Below are 21,432 nucleotides of genomic sequence, written 5' to 3'. Positions count from 1 at the left end.
TAAGTGCAGCAAGGAAAAGAATCTAAGTGTTTTTCTGGATCACAATCTGCACAGGAATCAGTGTTACGCTTGCCATAGAGAAAGGTTAAATTTTATCAGGTTCTTATAAATAGCACTAAAGATAGAGGAGGTAATTCCTCTCTGCTCCTCCATGTGAAGTGGCTCCAGCTTTTGGGCAGACTGTAGGAAATGTAGGCAAATTGGAAAGAGATTAGACAAAATTAACAAAACTGAGAGGATTAGGAGCAGTGGCTGCCAAAGAGCGAGCCGCTCTTGTTTGCTGTGCTCCAGAGGAGATTACAGAGGGCTGGGGGGCTCTGACAAACACCCTCCTGCCTACATGCAGCCGTTCCCAAAGGGCTGCTGGTTGGTTCCTTTTTGTTTGTTTGTTTAGTGTTTTTTTTTTTTTTTAATTTAATTTAATTTTTTTTTAGTGCTTGACACAGAAGGGGGACCTGATGGGGCTGCACATCTCTCTAGGTCATGCTGCACTGCGAAGGAGCAACAATGGCCCCCTTGGCCCAACTTTCTGCCCGTGTTTATGTCTCTGAGTGTTTTTGGTGCTGGTTTGATGCACGCAGTGATGCCGCCATGCGTGGGACTCATGGCAGGTGGCATGTGGGGCTGCGTTAATAGGATTTGACTCCCCTAGGTGTGGGCACCCATCATTATCCGTGTGTAGGGCACTGATTGGATACTGTGTATGGCCATGGCATGGGGGCTGTGGGGCGATTTGGGGCTGAAAACGCCCCAAATGTCCCCAAAGAGGGGCCCCTTCTGGGGGCCTCCCCTCAGCCCTTGCCCTCAAGTTCCACCGTCACCCCCTCCCCGCACTACAACTCCCAGCATGCCCTCCTCCCACCGGCAGCGCACGCTCCAGCCGGCTCCCGGCGTGCCCCCCTGCGAACTGCCCTCTGGGCTTTGTAGTTCCCGTCCCCCCTCATCCCCTTGCCGGCGGCGCGGCCGGGGACTCCATTTCCCGTGGGCCCACGGGCGGCGCATGCTCCGCGCGGGCGGGCAGGGAGGGAGGGGAGGCTGAGGCGGAGGGTGAAGCGGGCGGGGGGGGGCAGCGCAGGTTCCTGTGTGCGCTGGCTGCGGCCTGGCACCGGGGCGAGGAGGAGGAGGAGGAGGAGGAAGGGGCGGCGGCGGCGGCGGGGCCGGGCCCGGCGCAGGACTATGGACCCGGCCGAGGCCGTGCTGCAGGAGAAGGCCCTCAAGTTCATGGTGAGGGGCTGGGGGGCACCAGGGGGGAAAGGAAGGGGGGAGGGGGGCGGCCTGAGGGGCTGTGAGGGGGCTGGGGGGGGGGCTAGGGGGGCTGTGAGGGGGCTGGGGGGGGAATTTGAGTGAGGAGGGGGCTGGGGGGGGTTGTGGGGTTGGGAGGGGGGTTTGGGGGCTCTAGGGGGGGGTTGTGGGGCTCTGGGGAGGGTTGTGGGGTTGGGAGGGGGTTTTTGGGGCTCTGGGGGGGGGGGGTTGGGGGCTCTGGGGGGGTTGTGGGGTACTGGGGAGGGGTTTCTGTTTTTTTTTCTCTTGGGCTGGGTGCTCCAGGCAGCGCTGCTGTGCCGCACGCCGTCCCCCCGCAGTTTTATTTTGCCTTTCCCTGCTCTGAGAGGCCCGAAGCAGCGAGCCGCACGTTGATCTTGTTGGTAGCCACCCGGTAGCCACGCTGAGCGGCCAAGGTCTGTGAGCTGGCCGTCGGCCTTAGGGGTACCAGCATCCATGCTGCTCCTCAAACGTACCTCCTTAACTTAGATTTGAGGCCTGATACGCTTAAATTCTCCTTTAATTCATTTTTTTTTCTTCATTGTTGGTATTTCTAAGCCTTCTGGCTAGAAACACGAGATGTAGAAATGAAACCAGGCGGGTGCCAACTGAACCGAATGTAAACTTTGGGTGCCCCACACTGTGCTTTCCCTAAGGATGTCATTGAAACGACTGGCAACGCTTGCTAAAAGTTTGTTTCGGATTAGTGCTTCCAGTTGTACAGAATTAAAGCCAAGCTCATCAAGAAGAAGCGATTCTGTTAAACCTCACATATGCCCAGAGTGAAACTGAGGAAACGCTCGCTGCAGATTTTGGTTTTTAGTTGAGCTTCGCAACGCTTGTTTGGCTTCTGCTTTTTTAATCCTGTAGAACTTGTTTCTCCTGAGACTTCTTGACCCTTTTGCTAGCAGTCCTGAAGCCTGTCAGATTTATAGAGCCTCAGCTCAGCGAAGTGAGAAAATGCTATGGATACCTAAATGGGCAAGGTAGCAATTAGTAATAACAACCCACTCTCGTTTGGTGTGCGATTGGCCAAAGGAGTGCCTCAGATCCTGTTGTGCTTGTGTTTGGCCAAGCTTGGTAATTACAACCTGCATCGAGATAGCGAGTTTCGTATCCTGAAAAGTTTCTGCCTGCAACAACATTGCGAGCGTGTTACACTGTGACATCTCCTGGGCTGCTTTTTTCATCCTCTGAGCTTCAATTCCAAACCTAAGGCCTCAGTCCAGGCATTTGAGATCTTCATCAGGTACCAGGCCCTATCTCATGGGATTCCCTGTCTGTCTTGCAGCTGGCTGTGCTCCGCCCGCACAATAAAGCTCCCTGACACTAGGGAGAGACCTGAGCGTGAGAGAAAGCTGCTCTTACAGAAGCTGCATCTCTTAAGAGCTCCAGATAAAGGGAAGAATTACCAAGGATCAGGCTGCACTGGGAACTAAAAGCTAAACCAAGTTCCTTAATGTTTTATTTAAATATGCCTCGAATGCAAAATGCATGTAAAAAGTGCAATGGAAGATGGAGCTTCCTTCCGTCCCCCGTTGAACTTTTAAGGTGTAAAAAATACAGCTGAGGGAAGAGTGAGAAAGGCTTTTGTTAAAACATCTCAGGCTTTTGCTTTAGTAAATACCCATCTAATCCACGTCTCGTTTTAATTAGGTTGATGAAGAAGGGTATTTGTCAGACTCGGTGAGGCCTTTCGTTGTTCTCCTTGCCGTACGTGGGGGTGTGGCAGGCAGGTTGCTCTGCTAAGTGAGATCCTATCAGCGGTAAATACCAGCCCGGCTCTGCTAGAAAGCCTCTTGTTGTGTCTGCCTCGCAGCAGTAATGGCAGGGGCACAATTAGCTGCGTGGAGGTAGCAGGTCTTCGCAGCTAGTGCTGAATCATTCGCGGAGAATTACCCGGCTGCGTGATGCGCTTCATGCTCTGCTTCCTCACCAGGTGGTTGCAGCTTGGGTTGAGGTGGGTTTTGCTGTCAATTACTGAGTTTTCCCTGAGAGTTTCCTAACCGCCAAGGTGCCACCCATGGCATCCTAGGGAAATATTCAAACCTCTTTTGTAGGCGCGAGGCCTATTGTCTTTCCAGTTTCTGGCTTTGTTTTTTGTTCTGGATTTGCGCTAGGCTTCATTTCATGTTGAAAACCAGCCCTGTAGGTGGTGTTATTTTTGGGGCTTCTCTAGCAAATATTACTTTTTCTGCTTAAAAATGTCAGTACCTAATTTTTGGCAGTGCCTTTGAGCATTTCTCCTGAGTCACAAGATATCAGGCAAGACAGACCTGGTGATTCAATTTTTTCTTTTAATGTCTAATGCTAATGGAAAAATGCCATGTGGAAACTTCATCCAAGTATCTATATTTGATGCCTTGAAAGTCAAACTTGACTGTGTCTTTCCTGCGTGCTTGTGTGTGTAACCTTTCTGACGAGACTAAAAGAAGGCCTTGTTCTTCCTGGCTGGTATTTGCTTGCTTACTGGCCGATGAAGTAATATTGCTTTTAGCTAATAGCTGCTACCAGCTCTCCAGTTGTGTGTTCAGCTACAATATATGGAACAATATATGGAATATATGCTTTCAGCATTAAGTAATTATTCATTTAACTTCATTTGCCCGCTCAGTTTGCCCCTGTGTTTCAAGGAGTTATTTCTGAATCTAAACTGCTGTGTATTAGCATTATGCAATACTACGCTGCTGCTCACCAGGGATGACTGTAGCTGCTGGTGAATGAGTCTTTTCTGTCATGCGGTCCACATGCCATCTTTCAGAGCTGCTTTTGAGTGAAAGCCAGCTTACAGGTTTAAACTATGTTGTTATGAGTTATATAGTCCACTGTTCTGCAACTGCACCAAGGATTTTACTGGAGTGGGATCTGTCTCACTTCATCTGGGCGCCTTTTCACGTTCCTGAAACATTACAGAGAGAAAACTACGCTGTTCGTAAAGTACAGTGTTTAAGAGAGTGATGCACAAGATAAAAGGAGAGACAGATATGTCCATTACTTTAAAAACAAACAAAAAAAACCCGACAACATCAACAAAAACATGCCTTATAGAGCTCTTTTTTTATTCTTTCAAGAATATGGGATTTCTCTTGTCATAACCATTTAGAGAAGTGCTAGGAATGAGGTGCTCAATAAGTAACTTCCATATTTGAATGGAGTGTTTAAAACTGTAGATACAGTATTTAAAGCCTGAGTGCAATAGGCTCAACTGAGACTTTGATTAAATGTCATATAAAGTAAACTACATATGCCTGCATAGAATAGTAGATATTTTTTCAAAGTAGCTTCAAATGGTTCTGTTAAGTGTACGAATGTTCTGATGATTATCTTTTTAATTAAAATGAGAAATCTTTGTTTAAAGTGGCATTCTTTTTTACGGCCTGTTACAGTCTCTGTAACAATCATTTCTTAAGTCTGAACGTTTTTAATTCCAGGAATCCATTTATATAAAACTATGTTTAGACTTAATTAAGGAACGATTCTTACAAAGCTTGTAAATAGCCAGGAAAAAAGGGACAGAAAATAAAACTGACATTCACACTTAACGGAATGATTGTTATAAGGTATGTAATATGCTATAAAAATACAATAAAGCCCTTTTTATAAGAGTTCATATTTTTTGTTCCTCATTTTGAAAGGTATTTAAGAAAAATATCAAGGCTCTATGAAACAACATCTGTTTTTCTTGAATGGACTAGTGACAACTTCAGCTGTGTTTAATTAGCAGTGCTGGGAGCTGTACCTGACCAGTGTGGGATCCCAGCTAGGGTGGTTTGTCAAGCAATAACCTAATATTTAATGCAGTTTCACTTTCTCAGTTTTTCTGAATGAACCGGTTTGCAATACTTCATTTAATTTCCTGGCTTGTAAATAGGAAGATGTTGATAATAGTGTTCTTCGTGAGGCTCTTTTTCCACTTCACCCATTAGTGTTTTCCTTTTATTTCTGGGCAGTGTGATTCTAGGAAATCCTGATACTGCCTTCCAGTGTCACAGACGAAGCAAAAGCAGTGTTTTTTAAGATGCATCTCTTCTTTTTTTTGTTTGTGAAGGCCCTTAAGTTCCTTAGTTTTGGTATTACCATGCTTGCAGGAGCTTCTGATTAACTGAAGGGCAACACAGGAAGGAATAATCAGTGTAGTTGGAGGCTGAAAGGTAACAGGCTTGGAAGCTCTGGTTTATTTTTTTTCTTCTCTTTTTATTCATATATATATATATATATATATATATATATATATATATATATATATACACACACATACACACATATACACACACACAGAACAGGTAGACAAAAGCTTATACTTTCAAGTGGTTCCATTTGCACTGAACTCAGATGATTTATGGCATCAGTAGGGCTCAGATTTTAAAGACCTGGGACTTGTTAGCTATTGTTTTAAAACTGCTTTAAGAATCTTACCACCTTCCTAATAGCATATTTGTGTTGTGGTAACTTTGGCAGAGAATCCTGAGCACCCAAAGCAAGGCTGGCATGAAGGCAATGAGAGTAATTTGGTAAAACAGCTGGGATAGCAGAGAGTTACTTCCCAAATATGGGGTTTCAAATGCTGCTTGAGTATTGAATATATACTTAGTCGTTTTCTCCAATAGACCTGAAATAACATTTCCTTAGTTTGAGGATTTGTTGGAACTAGTATATTCTAAAGATGATGTGGATTTGTTTTTCTTCTGCCCCAAACTCTTTGTGCTGTAGGTTTTTGTGCACCTGGGTTAGGCCTTTGGTACTTCGGTAACTTTACCCTCGCTTCTCTGGTAATGTTTCAGTTCAGCCACTTTGCTCCATTAAATGTGTGCAATTAGAAAAGCAAATGGCAAATTTGCTATCGCATCACTGAAGTATTTAGTTTCATAGACTTAAAAAGCAGAATTTGTTGCACCGTGCTCTTTGCACTATTATATATACTATAAACATCAGAGAGAATAGGCTGACCTTAATATTTGCTTCTCAGACTAAATCGCCGCCTTGCAGCAGTTATTTCCCACTGAATAAAAAGTTTAATTTCACGCCCTGATTAGTACTAGTATGTGCAGGTGGATATTTATTTTATGCAGCTAAACTAATCTGCCTTGGCAAATTATTTGCCAGTCAGCAGAGCTATAATTCCTCATGAGTATTTGGTACTAAATTATCATTCTCATTAGTGAGATAAAGCAGCCTGTTCTAGCCACAGAGTTTGGTTAGGCAAAGGTTTTCCCAAATAATCCTTAGAAGATACAAAATATGGGCAGTGGCCTCAACATTCTTGATACTTTATAGTGGTTTGGGAGATGGCACGATGTAACGAGGATTTCCGAGGAAGAAAATAATTTCATTCTGTAGTTAGGTATTGTCTCCAGAGGTAAGGTAGGGAATATGCTGTGTTTGGAGAGCTGATCTTTAATGAGAGAGGAGGGGAGGAAACAAACCCAACCCAACAGAACCTGATCAGAGCATTTCCAGCGGCCAAACAAGCTCTGATCTGTGGGCAGTAAGTGAGATGAAAAGGTAAAGTTACTCAGTGCTTTCCCATTGTTTGTTTTCAGTGTGAGCACTTACTGAGCTGGGGAAAGTGATTTGAGACTAGAAATTAAATGGAAGGAGAAGCTTCATGTTCTAATCTGATTTAAAATTCACGTCAACTATAAAAACATTTAAAGTGGAGAGCAGAAAGTGTTTGCAGTGGTACAAATGCTGACTGGGTATCTTGTCAAGTGGATGTGCTCATCCACTTTCTTTTTTTTCATTTTACTCTGCTGGTAGTTGTTTGTACCATAAAACTTGCTAATGAAAAGTCCTTTTATTACAGGGAAAGTCAGTTATACCTAAAAATTACAAAATTTCACTGAGTTGAGTGATGGGATTCCACTGACTTGTCTCCCCTGCGTAGATGCATTTTGTGGCATATTCATTTTCTGAGTGATCACTACAACAGCATTTAAGGTATGAATGACCACATGTACAACCAGCAAGCTGAGCCACTGGATTTTATTTTATAGAAGTTGTCATACTAAATTCAGCAATGCAAGTGGAATAACCTATCCCTGTTTCCTTGTCTGTTTACATTGTGTCACCTCAAACCTCTGTGTGTGCTGCTGAGATGCATGTAGTATTTCAGCATGCTCAGTGGCCAACTAGTGTTTCTAATACTTTGTATTTTCTCCAGTCTTCCTCATTTCCTCCTTGCTACAACTCAGGAGATGCTTAACAAGGCGTGTTATTTATATATTTCAAGTGCTTTTGCACAGAAGTGTTGCAGGAAGCAACGGCCAAAAGCACAACAGACACCAGTATGGTCAGATCATGCTCCATTTTATTGCCCAAATAGCCTAACTTTTATAGTGAACTTAACAGGGGCGGACAGTGTCTCACACAAGATTATTGGTCAAAAGCACTCAGACAAACAACTACAAGAAAACAACCCCACCTGCAAGAAAACAACCCCCTTGTGATTAGCAGTCACGTAGACCTTGTCCTTGAAGCCAGCTGCTGGTAACAATATAAATTTCTAAATTCCTCAATTGGGCGATGTGGGAACACTGTCATGGGAACTTCTCGTAGTTGCCCTGGTAGCTTGGTTTGCTCAGCTGCAGCAAGCCATGGGATCTTTGCTGTTTCAAAAAATCCCTCAACGCGGAAGGGCTGAATGCAGCATTTGTTTAGCTGTGGAAACAGCAAATGAGTTGCAGCAAAGCAGAGTCCAGTGGCTGCAGCTAAATGGTAGGTGCTCAAAATATAATTAATGGGCGATCGAACATGAAGCTGTTTACTTGATGGAGATGCTGATTAGCGCTGAGAAAAACCTGGTTCCACAGCAACTGTTGGGAAATAAACATCTTGAGATTTACATTGAATGCGTCCTGTGTATTAAACAACTCTTTCTATTTTTTTTTTTGTCTGAGTCCTTGAGGAACTCTGGTGTTGGCCACGTTACTACCCCTGCTTTGCAGAAGAGGAAACTGAAGCTCAGAAATTTGCCTGGGGTCATGACCGGGAGGAATTTGTGTAGGGTCATACGGTACCCTGATAAGAGTAGGAAGAATAAAAAGAAACCAGTAGTTCTAATAGCTACCCCTGTGCTTCTAACCATGTTTTGGTTAATTTTACAATTGGCTAACCACCTGTTAAGATAACACATTTTATCATTAAACAAAATTAATTTTTAAAATGGCTTGAAACTGTCTGTTTTTAATGGGATCTGAATATTCTTTGTTTTAATCTGCCTCATGAGGCTTGTCTTTCTTCTGGGAAGTGCACTGTTACATCATTAAAATACCATCCCCTACTGAGAGAGAAATCGGTCCCATTCACTAAATGGCGGTGCTGAAACAATGACAAGTATTTCTAAAAACTGCATTAAAATTCATTTTTTCTCCTTCATTTGCAAGTTCCGTGGTTCCATTCACCAATGGGTGCCCAGCCTGCTTGCAGCTCTGTGTGCGCAGCCCGGGTTGGTAGCTGTGATGGCAGAAGCTGCAGTGGAGGCTTCTTCTTTTAAATTCCTTCACTTTTTCACAATGGTGTGTTCGGAAACAAAAGATCATAAATTTGCTGATTATAGTCCTCTGCACTAAGAACTGAAGACATTTGATTTAATTTTCCTTCTCCCCACTGCTGAAACAGGCTCTTTGCATCGTCTTGGTGAGAGCAGCAGGAAGGAGAGGACGAGGAAGAACAGGGAAGTGTGGCGAGGGGTCTTCCCAGCCTTGCTGAGGGAAGGACAGGAGCGTTTATGGTCTGTGAGCAGGAGTCATGCAACCTCTTGGCAAAATCTACTGGAGTAACCAGTTCGGACTGGCAGAAGCAGAGAGCTTTAATGCTGGTTTCATTTTCTTCATCCCGTGATAAGAAAAGAAATGTTGCAGGAACAGACTTTGAAGGGATGAATTTCTGAAGTCCAGACGTACGTTAGCAGGACAGCATGAAGGATACCTCTAACTGTAGTCTGGCTGTCCACGCCATCCTCTTTGGAAGCATCTGTAGCAAAATTGATGTGATGAAGATTGTAGAAAGGGAATTTGCTCTCCCAGATTCTAGTGAGTGCCGAATTCTGGTGTGGCTTTTCCCATCACCTGGCTTTGTGCCCACATGTGGATTCTTGCAGTTTGTAGGAGTTCTCCCTTGATTCTTGCACCTAAGGACATCTTACAGTTCATAATTTTTTTCAAATGTAGGAGGATGGACTGAATACTCGGGAGAAAGGTGAAGGTGGGCTTTGTGTGGGTACAAAGCAGGGCTTGACTGCGTTCTGGCTGGAAAAGGAAATCTTGACGTTTCCAGGCTTGCCCCATTTGGCAGCCAAAGCAGTCTCTAGTTGCTTCAGAGAAAAATGGTCTAGTGTGGAAGTCTGTCATACAGCACAATCGCTCCCTCTCCACGCACATCATTTGTAATTTATTGTGAGAGCGATGCAGAGCAGAGCTGTGGTTATGTGGGAGTTGCTTTTAGTTTACGGATAGCTGGCCTTCAAATTCCTGTCTGATAGGAAGATGCTGTGGTTCTCCAGAGGGGTGGTTCGTTGGATCTGCTGAATGCTCTTCCTTCTTGTATGCCAGAGCTCTAAACAGAGCTGCGGAATGCAGCCAGCCGTCATTCATCTCCTGCAAATTAGAACAATGAGAAGTGGGTGTAGTCTCAAGAAGCAGGGATCAGTCTCGTTTTAGAAGATGCTTCTTGGAAGCATCTCAGCACTTTTCTGAAGAAACCTAGACAATGTTAACACCCTCCTCAAGTATGACAGAAGGTGTTTTCTGTTGCTAACAGGTTTAACAGAAAAATCTACATGCCCTCTGCATTTTTTTGTAACTTTTTTCCTTTTTTTCCTCTTTTTGACTTGAATGACTCCAGTATAGTGTATTGTTTTTGCACTTCGTCACAGCTGTTTTTATAAACAAGCAGAAATGTCCTGAGACTTTTCCACTTCCAAGAGGATGTTCATATATATCCGTATCTCATTGACCTTAACAATATGACTTCATGCAGACGCAAAACAGTACGGAGCCTGATAGTGACAGGAAAGATCTCCATGTGGTGTTGGAGCAGGTTTAGTGGAGCATGGGTTCAAATCCCCTGTATTGACTGTACTCTGTAGTTTCTTTTGCAACCTACTCAGAGCAGTTTCTTAAATGAGTAGAATTTCCTTTGATATGGTCCAAACTGCAGCACTTGATACCTAGAATCCTCACTCTTACTTTTCAGTTTAACTTCATTCATGGCTAATTCATTCTTGTTGGTTCTTGTGTCCGTGTTCTTGAGTTTAAACAGCTCTTCTTGGTCCTCTGTGCTCATCGGGATATGTTTGTGGGGAGCGGTTGTATCCTCCTATTCTCTGAGATGGATTTTTTCTTCCTTTTGCTTTCCCTCATGGGATGTTTCGTATAGCATCTTATCATCTTAGCAGATCTTTGTTAAACAGCTGCAGAATTTGATTAATCTACCTGGAACAAGCGTGGTCAGAGCTATACACAGCATTCCAGAGAGAGGTTTTATGGGTTCCTTGTACTAAAGCATTCATACTAATTTATTTCTACAGGGATCTTTTCATCTTATACATCCTGTAGTAGCATTTTTTGTCTTTGTGGCTCCGTCTTACTGATGAACCATCACTGTCTAATGAATCTGAACATAGCTCTAGGCCTGTTCCCCTCTTCTCAGTTGCTGAGTGCCTAGGGAATAATGGGAATAATGTTACTTTTTGATTTATATCCATCTTGTGTTAGTTGTGTTACTCAAATCTGCAAGATGCCGTGCCCTACATATTCTGATGCCTCTTAACTTTATCAGCAAATTTCATCAGTGCATTGGTAATTCTATTTTAGCGATTAATGAGAATATTTGAACGTTAATTCTAAGATTAATAATTGATCTCAACAAGGATCAAATCGTACAGTGTGGTGGTTCCCCTTTTCAAAATAACCTGCGATCCTCGACCCTCTTTAGTTTTTTATCCTCCTTACCACTCCGGTATTAATCCTAATCCTCTCCATTTTAACTAGTGACTTCCTACGTGTCATCTATCAAATGCTTAACTACTTCTAATTTGTCTGGACTTCAGTGATCTTCTTAAAGAAGAAGATTGGGTTAGTCTAGCACTAATTCTAATTTGTTCTAAATTGGGAGTAGATTTACTTCGGCCTCCCATGGCGAGTTCTTCATTTTAGCGATAGCGATCAGAACTTGGTCTTGGTAGATTTCCTTTCTTGGGAGATGGTATGTACTGTTTTACTATTATTTTTTTCTAAAGGTTGGTCAGCCAATCCATGTTTCAGACTTGTTCTGGTTAGCTTTTTACAGGTATTTATTCTGCATGAGGATGCTGCCAGAGATCACCCATTAGGTATCTTCAGTTACTTCTGCTTCATTCTTGCACCATAACCATTCCTCCAAGACAATATATTTCCTTGGTATCCATTGTTTTAAGGTAGCTTTTCCTCTAGTCAAGCCAGACAAAGAAGCTTTTGCATCTTGTGCCAGTCTTGAGGAGCTGAGAACTGTCGTGGAGCTGACCTTAGTACAGGGCATTTAGATTAGGAAAGGAGACTGAATACATCCTGGTAAATACTCCGAGCAATGCGTTATGGGCTCCAAGTTACTTAGGAGTGAATAGGTCCCATGCTGTAATTGTAGCACAGTGCTTTGTGGGGGGAATTAATGGGGACAGAATGGCCATTTCTGCAAAATGGAAGTTTTTTTGGATTATTTTATTGAATAGAAAAGAATTTGGCTGGAGTGTTGTGTATTCAGAGGACTGACTAGCTAACCAGAATGTTGTGGTTGAATACTGGATTCTGTTCTCAAAAGCGTTTCAATTTCTTTAGAAAAAAATAATTGTAATCCTCTTAAAAAAAAAAGAATTGTCTGCTTAATGGGAAATGCACGTCTCTTTGCAGGATAGTTGGCACAGGTTTCTAACCCATCTCTTCTGTATGCTTTTTTTGGTCTGCTACCTGGATTTGAGTAGGGAATCAGGAAGGTAAAAGTGCTAGAGGTTCTTCTACTGATTATGGATATCATAGTTTTCCAGACTTCTTAATGTTGTTCACTTTGGCTTTTTTTTTTTTCTTTTTTTTTTTTTTTTCTGAAGCACAAAATTTTTCATTCCTGATGCTTTTGAGTTGTGGTGAGAAGTTAGTATCCAGGATAAGCTTTCCAGCTTTTATATGGGTTTAGGAAAAAGAGACAAGATACAGCCTTAGAAGGTACCATCTTCAGTTTCTTGAGATTTAGACAAGCTTCTACCTTCTGTTTTGTGCATAATGGGTGCCGCTATTCTTGTTGGATAATCCGCACAAGTTCAGACAGTAATATGAGACGTGTAGTTTCTCTTCACCGTAGGTTTTGTAGTCTTGGAGGGGCTGAACTTGAATTTCAGATGTGAAATGTCAAGTGGTTGCGAAATCAAGGATGCTTTTATGTATGGGCATGAGGAGGATGTCTTTGTGCTGTGATAGCAAGCATGTTCACAGAGCTCACTGTTACTTTGTCCTAAGATTAATGGAGTGTCATCACGGATCTCCATCTGGTTTTGAATGCTGTAGCTTAGTATTCCTGGGAGCCCTTAAGAAGGTATCCTGATGTTTCATGTTACTGAAGTAGCTTTCCCTGTAGCTGCAGCCCTTGCAGGCTATAAAAGCTTGTCTTCTTATCTGTCAAGGAATATAAATACGCGCTTGCCAATAAGTTGGTTTTGAACATATCCTGGTCAATACGCTCCAGACAAATTCACTGAAGAACTAGAGGAGCCGTGCTCACCGTGTGCGGTGAATTCATTAAGCTTCCAGGCAGAGGCAGAGCCTGCTGCTTGGCAGTGCTGTGTCCCTGAGAAGTTCATGCATCGAATTGTGAGACCTACTGACCAGCTCGATGTCCTTCATCCCTTCTCCAAAATCCCACAAACTGCAATCTTGAACGTTAGCAGCCTGTGGTTTTAGTATCAGAGAGTTGGTGAATTTATCTGCTAATAATAATGAAAAAAACTGAAATCCTGTCTGTTTCTCTTGAATTAGAGTCCAGAGATTTAATGGTGCCTTATCCTGAGCGGTGCTTTGGGCAGGGGAATAAGGTATCTGTTTGGGCCACGAGACGGTGTAGTAGGAATCCAATTTATTGCTGTAATGCATACAAACTCATTAACAAGTTCTAGGCCACAGGGGATATTTTCCTTTACTCTGAAAGTCATCTGAACCGGACAATCTTCAGTGCAACTGGCCGTGCCCTCCCATGTCAGTGAGTGACAGATCTAATTCTGCCATTGTAGCCACGAGCCTCTTAGTTAATGGAGTCGTGAATATTGTTACTCAGAGGCAACCTTCAGAGTATTAAAATGCATTGTTCCTCTTCTTCACTTGGTATTTGTCAAAACAAGGTGTTACATCTAATGAATGCAATGTTATCTTCGAATAAATACTTGGGTGTAGATCATAACTTCAAGGGAAGGAAAATAGAAGCAGCTTTACAGCTGCGCTGCGGTGACAGAGAGCGATGGGTTTAGCTTGCCTGCTTGAATGGTACGTGATGGAAACCCAGAGCCGGTGTCCTCTTTGAGGGGGGAAGGAAGCATTATGGGTTCTATGATCAGATTCATAAAATCCTTAGTATGTACATATATTTCATACGAGTCTCATTTCCCCCCTATTTCTTCTTACGTGGGAGCAGATAAAACGGAGAGGCAGCAGTACTGCTCGGCACGTACCATAGTAGGTTTCACTTTATAATTATCACTCTGACATATTTATCTTTTCTTATGGAAGTGAAGATGCAGATATTTAAGAACCCTTCTTGCACAAAAAAGCCCAATTTCCGCTCAGTACTTAATTAGCACTTGTTTATGACACGGCATCTGATTTGATTTTCAAAACAAATTGCACAGTAAAGAGGCTGATATTTAAACTGTATAGTAACCACAGCTCCAGCTGTGACTCAAATATTGTAAGCCTTCAGGGGTTGTGTTTAGGCTTAGAAAATAGGAACTCAGGCCTGTAATTAAATGTCCTCTAAAAATCAGCCTTTTTAGGGAAGGGAAGAGGGTACCGCTGAATATTAAATGGCTGACTTGTTCTCAGAAATCATTCTGTTGTTCTAGGCCTTGCTGGGGATGGCAGAAATCAAATGGATTGAAAAGGGAAGAGTGGATTACGAAAGGAAAGAAGTCAGTTAAGGGTTGGAAAAAACAAGATAGAAGTTAGCGGTAAGAGCGCTTGCCAAGTTGCTTCTGAGGAAGGTGAGCACAGGGGTGGGTATTGAAAAAGAGAGAAAAAAACATAGCAGCTTAACCTCTAGTCATGGAAAATGCTGGAGCAGGCACTAAGAAAATAATATTACACTTCTGAATGATATTGCAATCATGAACATAAACAGTGTGTGCTCATGAAAATCCAAAAATGAGCAGATCTTGCTGGGCAATTAATTGTGTCGCTGATAGAATTGCCTTGAATGGGTCGTAACTCTGGAGGATTTTAGCGTTGATTGATAAAATACTACAACTTTCAAACAAGATATTTGTCAGTGTCCCAGAGCTTTTAAAGGCTGGCAGGGGAAGAAGGATGATTTATTATTTTTTTTTCGTAATTTAAAGGTTTTAAAAATATTTTTTTTTAATAAAGGTACATGTGGGTTCCTCTGCTGTCACTTGGACAAAGAAATTCAGAAAAGTTTAACCAGATGTACTTACTTGTTTGTCCGTCCTGAAGAAGACATCCCTGGGGTCATTCACAGTGTGGCTATGAGAACCAAAAGGCAAAACTTAGGAGGCTGGTTGTAAAATAAAGTTTAGCCAATGGTGAGTGGGTATGAATTAAACACTGGTGAGCCAGAGCTCCAGAGATTTTATTTAAGTTATGCTTTTCCATCAGTACTTGCATTCGACATGAATGGGGGCTCACCTCTGCACATGTCCCACTTTAACAGAACAAGAAGCACGTTTGGGTAGTGACATACCTTGTACTGGTACGATTTACTTCTCTTCTGCATAGATTAATTAATGGGGAGAAGCTTATTAAAGGTAGAGGAGACGTGCCTCACTGAGGTGCTTTTGCAAGTACGGTGATGGGTCTTGGTTTCTCCTGTTTGTGTATTTAAGTCATCAGTACTGAAAAATAAATCAAGTTTACAGTAGCTGCTAATCTGCTGAAAGTCCTAATTACTTTTACTGCTGGTGCTCAAGCAATGAAGTCACAAAGAATTAGTGTTACTAAGAGTTGTGTAAATAAAACTACGGTGTTATCTTTGGTGGTGGAGACACTTCTGCATGGGAGTAATCCTGGTGGTTGTAGAAGATCTGTTAACATACTTACATGTTTGCAGCACCAGGATCTTCAGATTAAATGGTTTAAATCATTCTTAAATCAGTTACTCACACTGCTCGGGGCTGCTGGGCTTTACAAACATTAAGCAGCCTGCCAGTCCTAAGAGAAAGCTTTACTCTTATCCTTTAATTTGCAGGCCAGGTGACCGAAACAGAGAAAGGAGCGAGGTCATTTTTCACAGCTTTGTTGTGTGAACCTGGGCAGATCTGAGGCTGGTATTCAGGTCTTTACTCCTGACACTGATTTAACCAAAAGGTCATTATTTCTGCTTGTTTATGAAGGCTGTTTTTTCTTCTTTTTCCCCTTGTCAGGTATACCGTGCTGTACAACTTTGAAAAAGCAACCGAAGCACTTGAGCCAGGTGTAAATGTGGGTTTCTGTAGCCTTCTTGCTAGAGATAGGTAGGACGTCGTGTAGTCCCTTCCATTTTCAAAGCACGTAGGAATGTCAGCAGTTCCTCTCAGCAGACCTGTGAGGTGGGTTAAATAAGTGTTGTCCTCATTTTACAGTAGTAGAGAGACTAACCACCCATGAAGTTAGTGCTGAACTAAGGATTAGGTCTTGGAGCATGATGCTTCTAGCTGTGTAAGGAGTCCCCTAAAACATGGTTTGTTAATGTGTTAAGCATTGCAAGTCCAGGCTCAGCAGGTGAATGCCATAACCAGATGTACTTGACTTTAATTTATCAGCACAACAGTGGTTATTAAAAATCATGTTTAACCGAGTTTACAGGCTAGGACACCAGGGCATAATCTTACAAGTATTTTGAAAGATTTAGGAGGATTTCAATTTCAGCTGGAGAGAAGCAGAAATAACTAAGGTTCAAAGTATATTTTGAAATCCTGTATGTGTACTTCTCTTTATAGGGAACATTTTAGTGTTTTCCAGTTCGTGTTTTTGTTTCCAATTCCAAGGCTGAACTGCCTCCCCGCCATAGCTGTGAATATTAGTCATTCAGTGCTGACGCATTTTTCCTCTCTAAGCAGTTCTAATTTTTACTGTTACAAGCACCAAGGTGGACGCAGTTTGTACAAACTAAATCTTGGGTTGACACAAGAACAAATGGGAATAAACTCACCTTGAATAGATCTTTTCTGAAAGTCAGGGAGATGTTTCCAGCCTTCCAGGAGGAGACGTGGGGACATGTGTCTGCTGTTGTAGAGGGAAATTTACAGTGAATTAAGAAAGGGACTGCGAAGTGATTGCCAGGAGTAAAAAGGATGGTGAACTTGGTGTCTGAGTGCATCCTGTCTGGTCCTGTGGCTCAGATGTGATTTTAGTTCCTAAGCATCTCCTTTTTTTGGGGGGCATGGTTAAATTCAAATAGTTTTGCAGATTTTGAGAATCTTTGAATTGAAAATGAATGTCATGACAGGTAATGTTTCATTTTGTTACGTTTCTTTATTTATTTGTAAGTTATACTGTGTGTTTTGTGCTTCCAGAGTGACTGGATATCTTGCCTTTTCCTCAACCCGATAAGCATGGAATCAATAAGAGGGGAGGAGTTTATATTTGCTTCTCAGTTTGAGGAATAATTTATGATAGTGAGTGTGGTTTCCTGCTATTCCCATGTCAAGGCTGTACCTTTCCAGAGTCTTTCCATAATCCTTTCACACTGTCTCGTGTCTGGTCTGATTGTTGAGTGACTGTAAAAATGCTCTCATAGCCTGACTGCTGCTGTTTTGGTACCATTTAGCTTTACACCCTGGCAAAAGCAGTAAAGGCTGTTAGTCTCTGGTGCTTCACCCACCACAGCTGCAGCGCTTATCCAAGTGCATTTGTGTGGGAATTTTAAAGGAATATCTCTGTGTACCCAGCTGAAATGTAAAATGGTGGAAATTGTTTTTTTATTAAAAAAAAAAAAAAAAAGTGGTGGATTTGTTAGGAGAGTGTTCCTAAAGCAGCTGATACCAGAGGTAATAAACAAAATCTGGGGAAAAAAACATTTGCATTTTTTTGGTAAAAATAAATAAATAAACAATGCAGATTTTTTTTTAATTATTATTATTTAAAATACTCCAGAATTTAGCCTTAGGTTAGCTAGGTCCCAGTGTAAAAGGAGGTCTCTCTCTATGTCTATTCTCTCCTAGCCCCGAATACACATGCCAAAAGATGGATTCCAACTTTTATCTTCTGGATACCAAGCATGGCTAAAGCAGGTTGGACTGTATTATTGTTATTCATCTCATGTGAGGGACTGTGTTGGACACCTGTGCTTGTCTCATTAGTGAAGTACATAAATGAGGGTATAATGAAGTTACGGTGCCATGTTAGCTGATACCCTCCATAGCCATCACTGTTTTGTGTTTATGCATGCTGTGTTTGTATAACATTTTCCTCACGAGTCTTCTGAATGTGCACTCCTTGTAAATAAAAGTTCAAAAAGCAGTCACCTGAAAGCAGAAAGGATTGGAGCCCGCAAAGAAATCTGCAACAGCAGCTCAAATTACAGAATTAAAACGCGCCTTCAAACACAAAGCTGCGTGGCGGCGGCGCTGGGTAATAATGGCGAGGCCAATGGGTTAAAACACGAGAGAATTGCATCGAGCGTCTAATTCAGGTCTGACTGGGTGAAACAAGTGCGGACACTCACTCACATCACATAACAATTGTGCAGTTTGACACAATCTGACACTGTGGGGACTCCCCACTCAGAAGCGGCCCGGCGCTATATTGCTCCGGCTGTTATTAAAGGCCAGGCTTTAGTTGTCTCAGCAGTCTGCCTCTAGCAATTGCTGTCAGCTTTTTCACTTTTGCGAGTGAAAAATTCCCCCTTCAGAAAAAAATGGCTTAATTTACAAATTGCCCGTATCAATCTCTTCATCATACGTGTGCCTTCACGAGAGAATCCGGCGTCCTTCCGAATACGGGGCTTAAAGTTGCTGTTTCTGTCGAAAGCCAGGAAGATTGTGTTGTTATGGCAACAAAAGCTGGAAATATGAAAACAGCACAGATAAGCTGCATCCTGTTGTCGTGGCAACTGGAGTTGGGAAAATGATGAAAAGTGGTGGTGAAAGGATCCGTGGTGCTGTGAGCCCGACGGAAACAAAGGGACAAGTCACCTGTGTGGAGCGGGAGAGAATTGAAACCAACAGCAGCACAAAGCCTTGAAACACCCGAGTTTCACTGCAGGTGCTAACAGGATGGCTTTGAGCCTCTCCAGTCTTGTCTCAGTGTCTTCCAAGTAGTAAGTGGTGACGTGTTCGTGCAGGTTGCTCGCAGCTCTCAGTTTACATCGCCTTCTGGGGAACTGAGCAGAGCTCGAATGCTTATAAAAAGTTGGGCGTTGAGTCCTGGAGTCCATTTGCAAAGCAGTGCTTCAGATGAGTGATGCCTCACAAAGGCAAAGCATGGTTTGGAGCTTCTCTCTGAGAGCCCATCCCTCTCTGTCTGGAAGTCCCCACTAGCGAAGGTCAGCTGGGACACCGGAGCTGATGTTCTCTTGATTTAAACTTTGCTGAGCTGCAGGCAAGGTGTCTCAGAGGAATCTCAGCTCTGCAATTAACGTCTCTCAGAGCTCAAGTTTGTTGACCTATGGGGCATGGCATCAGTTCTTCTTACGTGGTAGGTTGCGAGAACAATAGGGAGAGGACTGTGTGGCTTTTCTGTTTTCTTCTGAGGCAAACAGAGCTGCATCTGTTCATGCTACGTTCTGTTACCAATGCTCTGATGCAGGTGGGATATGTGCGTTTTTGCCTCTGAAAAATACTCAGGGAAAAAAAAAAAAGCAATGTTCAGCTAGCGAATTTCACATTAGGCAATCTCTAATAATAAAAGAACCTGCACATTTGTTATGCTTTTCTGTGTGTCTGCTTTCCTTTTGGTGTTTGGTTTACTGCTATTGGTCCTAAAGCCTTTATCTTAAATCTCCTTACTCCTCCTTGATCCAAGCAAAAGTTATAAACCTGAGCTCGTGTCACCAGCAGATGCTGTCTTTGAAATAGCTTTACTGTTCCAATTTGAGGGCTGTGATTTCACCACGGGAAGTATATGGGTAAGGGAGTGGATACAAAGGGTGGCAATTCTTGATCGAAAGGAAGAGCTCTCCTAATAAGGGAGGTTAATTTTTTGAGGTCAGACTGATTTGCTGTAGGATATATATACAAAGGCCCTCTCTGTGAGGTTCTTTAAAACTGTTTATCATGAAGAAAGCCACTTTTGATTTGTTTAAAAGCAGCAATCTACGTATGCATCCAGATGGAATGCTGTCTGTGCATCAGGTTTATCCCTCCTGGTGTCTGCCTTTTTAAAAGGACTCTAACATAATGATTTTTTTTTTTTCCTCGGTGTAGCTGAGTATTGATCTGCTGCCTGGCTTACACAGAACGCGAGAAGTATCCCAGTAACACATTGTATTAATGTGGGCTAAAAGCAGTTTATATTACAGATGAGGTGGAGGAAGATGGAGTTCTGCAAGACTGGACACATCCTATAAATATCCATAAAACTGACAATTTTATCTAAAAACAGAGCTGGCTGGATTTGCGTATTTTCAGCCTACTTAAACTGGAGATAATAGTTGAACACTACCTGAGCATGGGTCGCCCACACTAATGTCATTACCCTCTGCCCTTTAATGGCAGCTTTTTCTATTTAATGTTGCTGTGCTGCAGCCGAGAGCTGTGTTGTGCTCATATGTGGGCTAGAGGAAATACAATACCCATGGCCAGAAATGTGTGTTGCTTTAAGAACAGGATTTTAAATAACCTGGAAAGCTCTCTTTACACCAGCAGCTTCCTGGGAGTTTATCCCTTACAAAAAGGCAAACACCTACAGTTATTTTATTTGGCCTTGATCTTCGGTTAAGCCTTTCTTCAGATGGCTGCGTTGTGCTGCTGGCAGCCTGTAACGTCCCATCCCCAGATGTTGACCCTTTGAAGACAGGCTGCCATTGACTTCTGAGGGAAGGACGGGGGTAATTTTAGTGTGCAACTGCAATCAATAGACATGTTCTAATCCCAAGGTGATATTGATGCCTTCTATGATTTAAGCCAACGTGAGAAATTGGGCAAATTAGGCTCTTAATTAGCTGAAACACTTGCAAAACATTATTTTGATTGCCTTAATAGAAGTATCATTTGAAGTGGCTTGTGAGATGTGGTAATTCAGAGTTGAAGCTAATCCCTTCCCTTCATATACTATTGTGAGCAAGTGTGCATCACATAGGATATGTAATATAATGTGTTCATCTGAGCCTTTCTGCCTCCCACCGTCTTCTGGAGTGGAATTTTTAGGGCCAAGTTATAAACCTGTAAATGTGTTTTATGCTGGAAATTCTTGGTGCTACCTTAACTAGATTGGTACCAGCAAAGGCCAGCGTAATCAAACAAGGCGTTTGAGATATTAAGGGTCTGCACTTCAGTCAAGTCAGTTGGAAAACACAGTGGAAAAACCAGGAGTGGGGTGAAAAGAGGATTCTTTCACTAGAACTGTGCTTTCCTAGGAAAAAAAGGCACTGATTGGAAATATTTTGATTTTGTTCTAGTGGTTGATTTCATCGTTTGGCATCTACTCTTTAACTTCAAAAACGTATCTTCTATTTTTGATGGTCCCATATGCTTTTTACAATCCACATACTAACTCCTTGGGTGGAAAGTAGAAATAAGCTTTCTTTCTGCAGTTTGTTATTAATACTTGGCATTCGTGTAGTATTTTGAGAATGTCAAGTGCTTCAAAGACATACCTGTTATCCTTGGAAAGCTTTTGTGTGGTATGTGCATAACATAACAATCCTGAGAGTTTCAGGAATTACACAACATTGAAGATGGGGGAAAATCTAACAAAACATCCATTTAATCTCTCTGCCGATGTAGGATTCTTCTCTGCAGTTCTTGTGATGGAACTCCAGACCTGATGTATAGAAGAGTCTCAAGCT

General features: G+C 42.4%; 1 protein-coding gene across 5 annotated transcripts in view; it reads left to right on the top strand.

Moving 5' to 3' along the window:
- Positions 1–1,128: 1,128 nt before the first annotated feature.
- BTRC (beta-transducin repeat containing E3 ubiquitin protein ligase) overlaps positions 1,129–21,432 on the top strand; it is a 117,118-nt gene continuing 96,814 nt past the window's right edge. For 3 of the 5 annotated variants that reach the window (XM_032190877.1, XM_032190875.1, XM_032190873.1), the window contains exons 1-2: positions 1,129–1,224; positions 17,648–17,716. In XM_032190877.1, coding sequence (XP_032046768.1) covers positions 1,177–1,224; positions 17,648–17,716 — 117 coding nt within the window. In that variant the 5' untranslated portion in view covers positions 1,129–1,176. The remainder of the gene's footprint in view (positions 1,225–17,647; positions 17,717–21,432) is intronic. The other 2 variants (XM_032190878.1, XM_032190874.1) reach the window with 1 other exon arrangement.

This window comes from Aythya fuligula, chromosome 7 (assembly GCF_009819795.1).
Source record: "Aythya fuligula isolate bAytFul2 chromosome 7, bAytFul2.pri, whole genome shotgun sequence".
Classification (NCBI taxonomy): domain Eukaryota; kingdom Metazoa; phylum Chordata; class Aves; order Anseriformes; family Anatidae; genus Aythya; species Aythya fuligula.
Note: the sequence above shows the minus strand (reverse complement) of the source record. Positions and strands in the feature narration are given on the sequence as shown.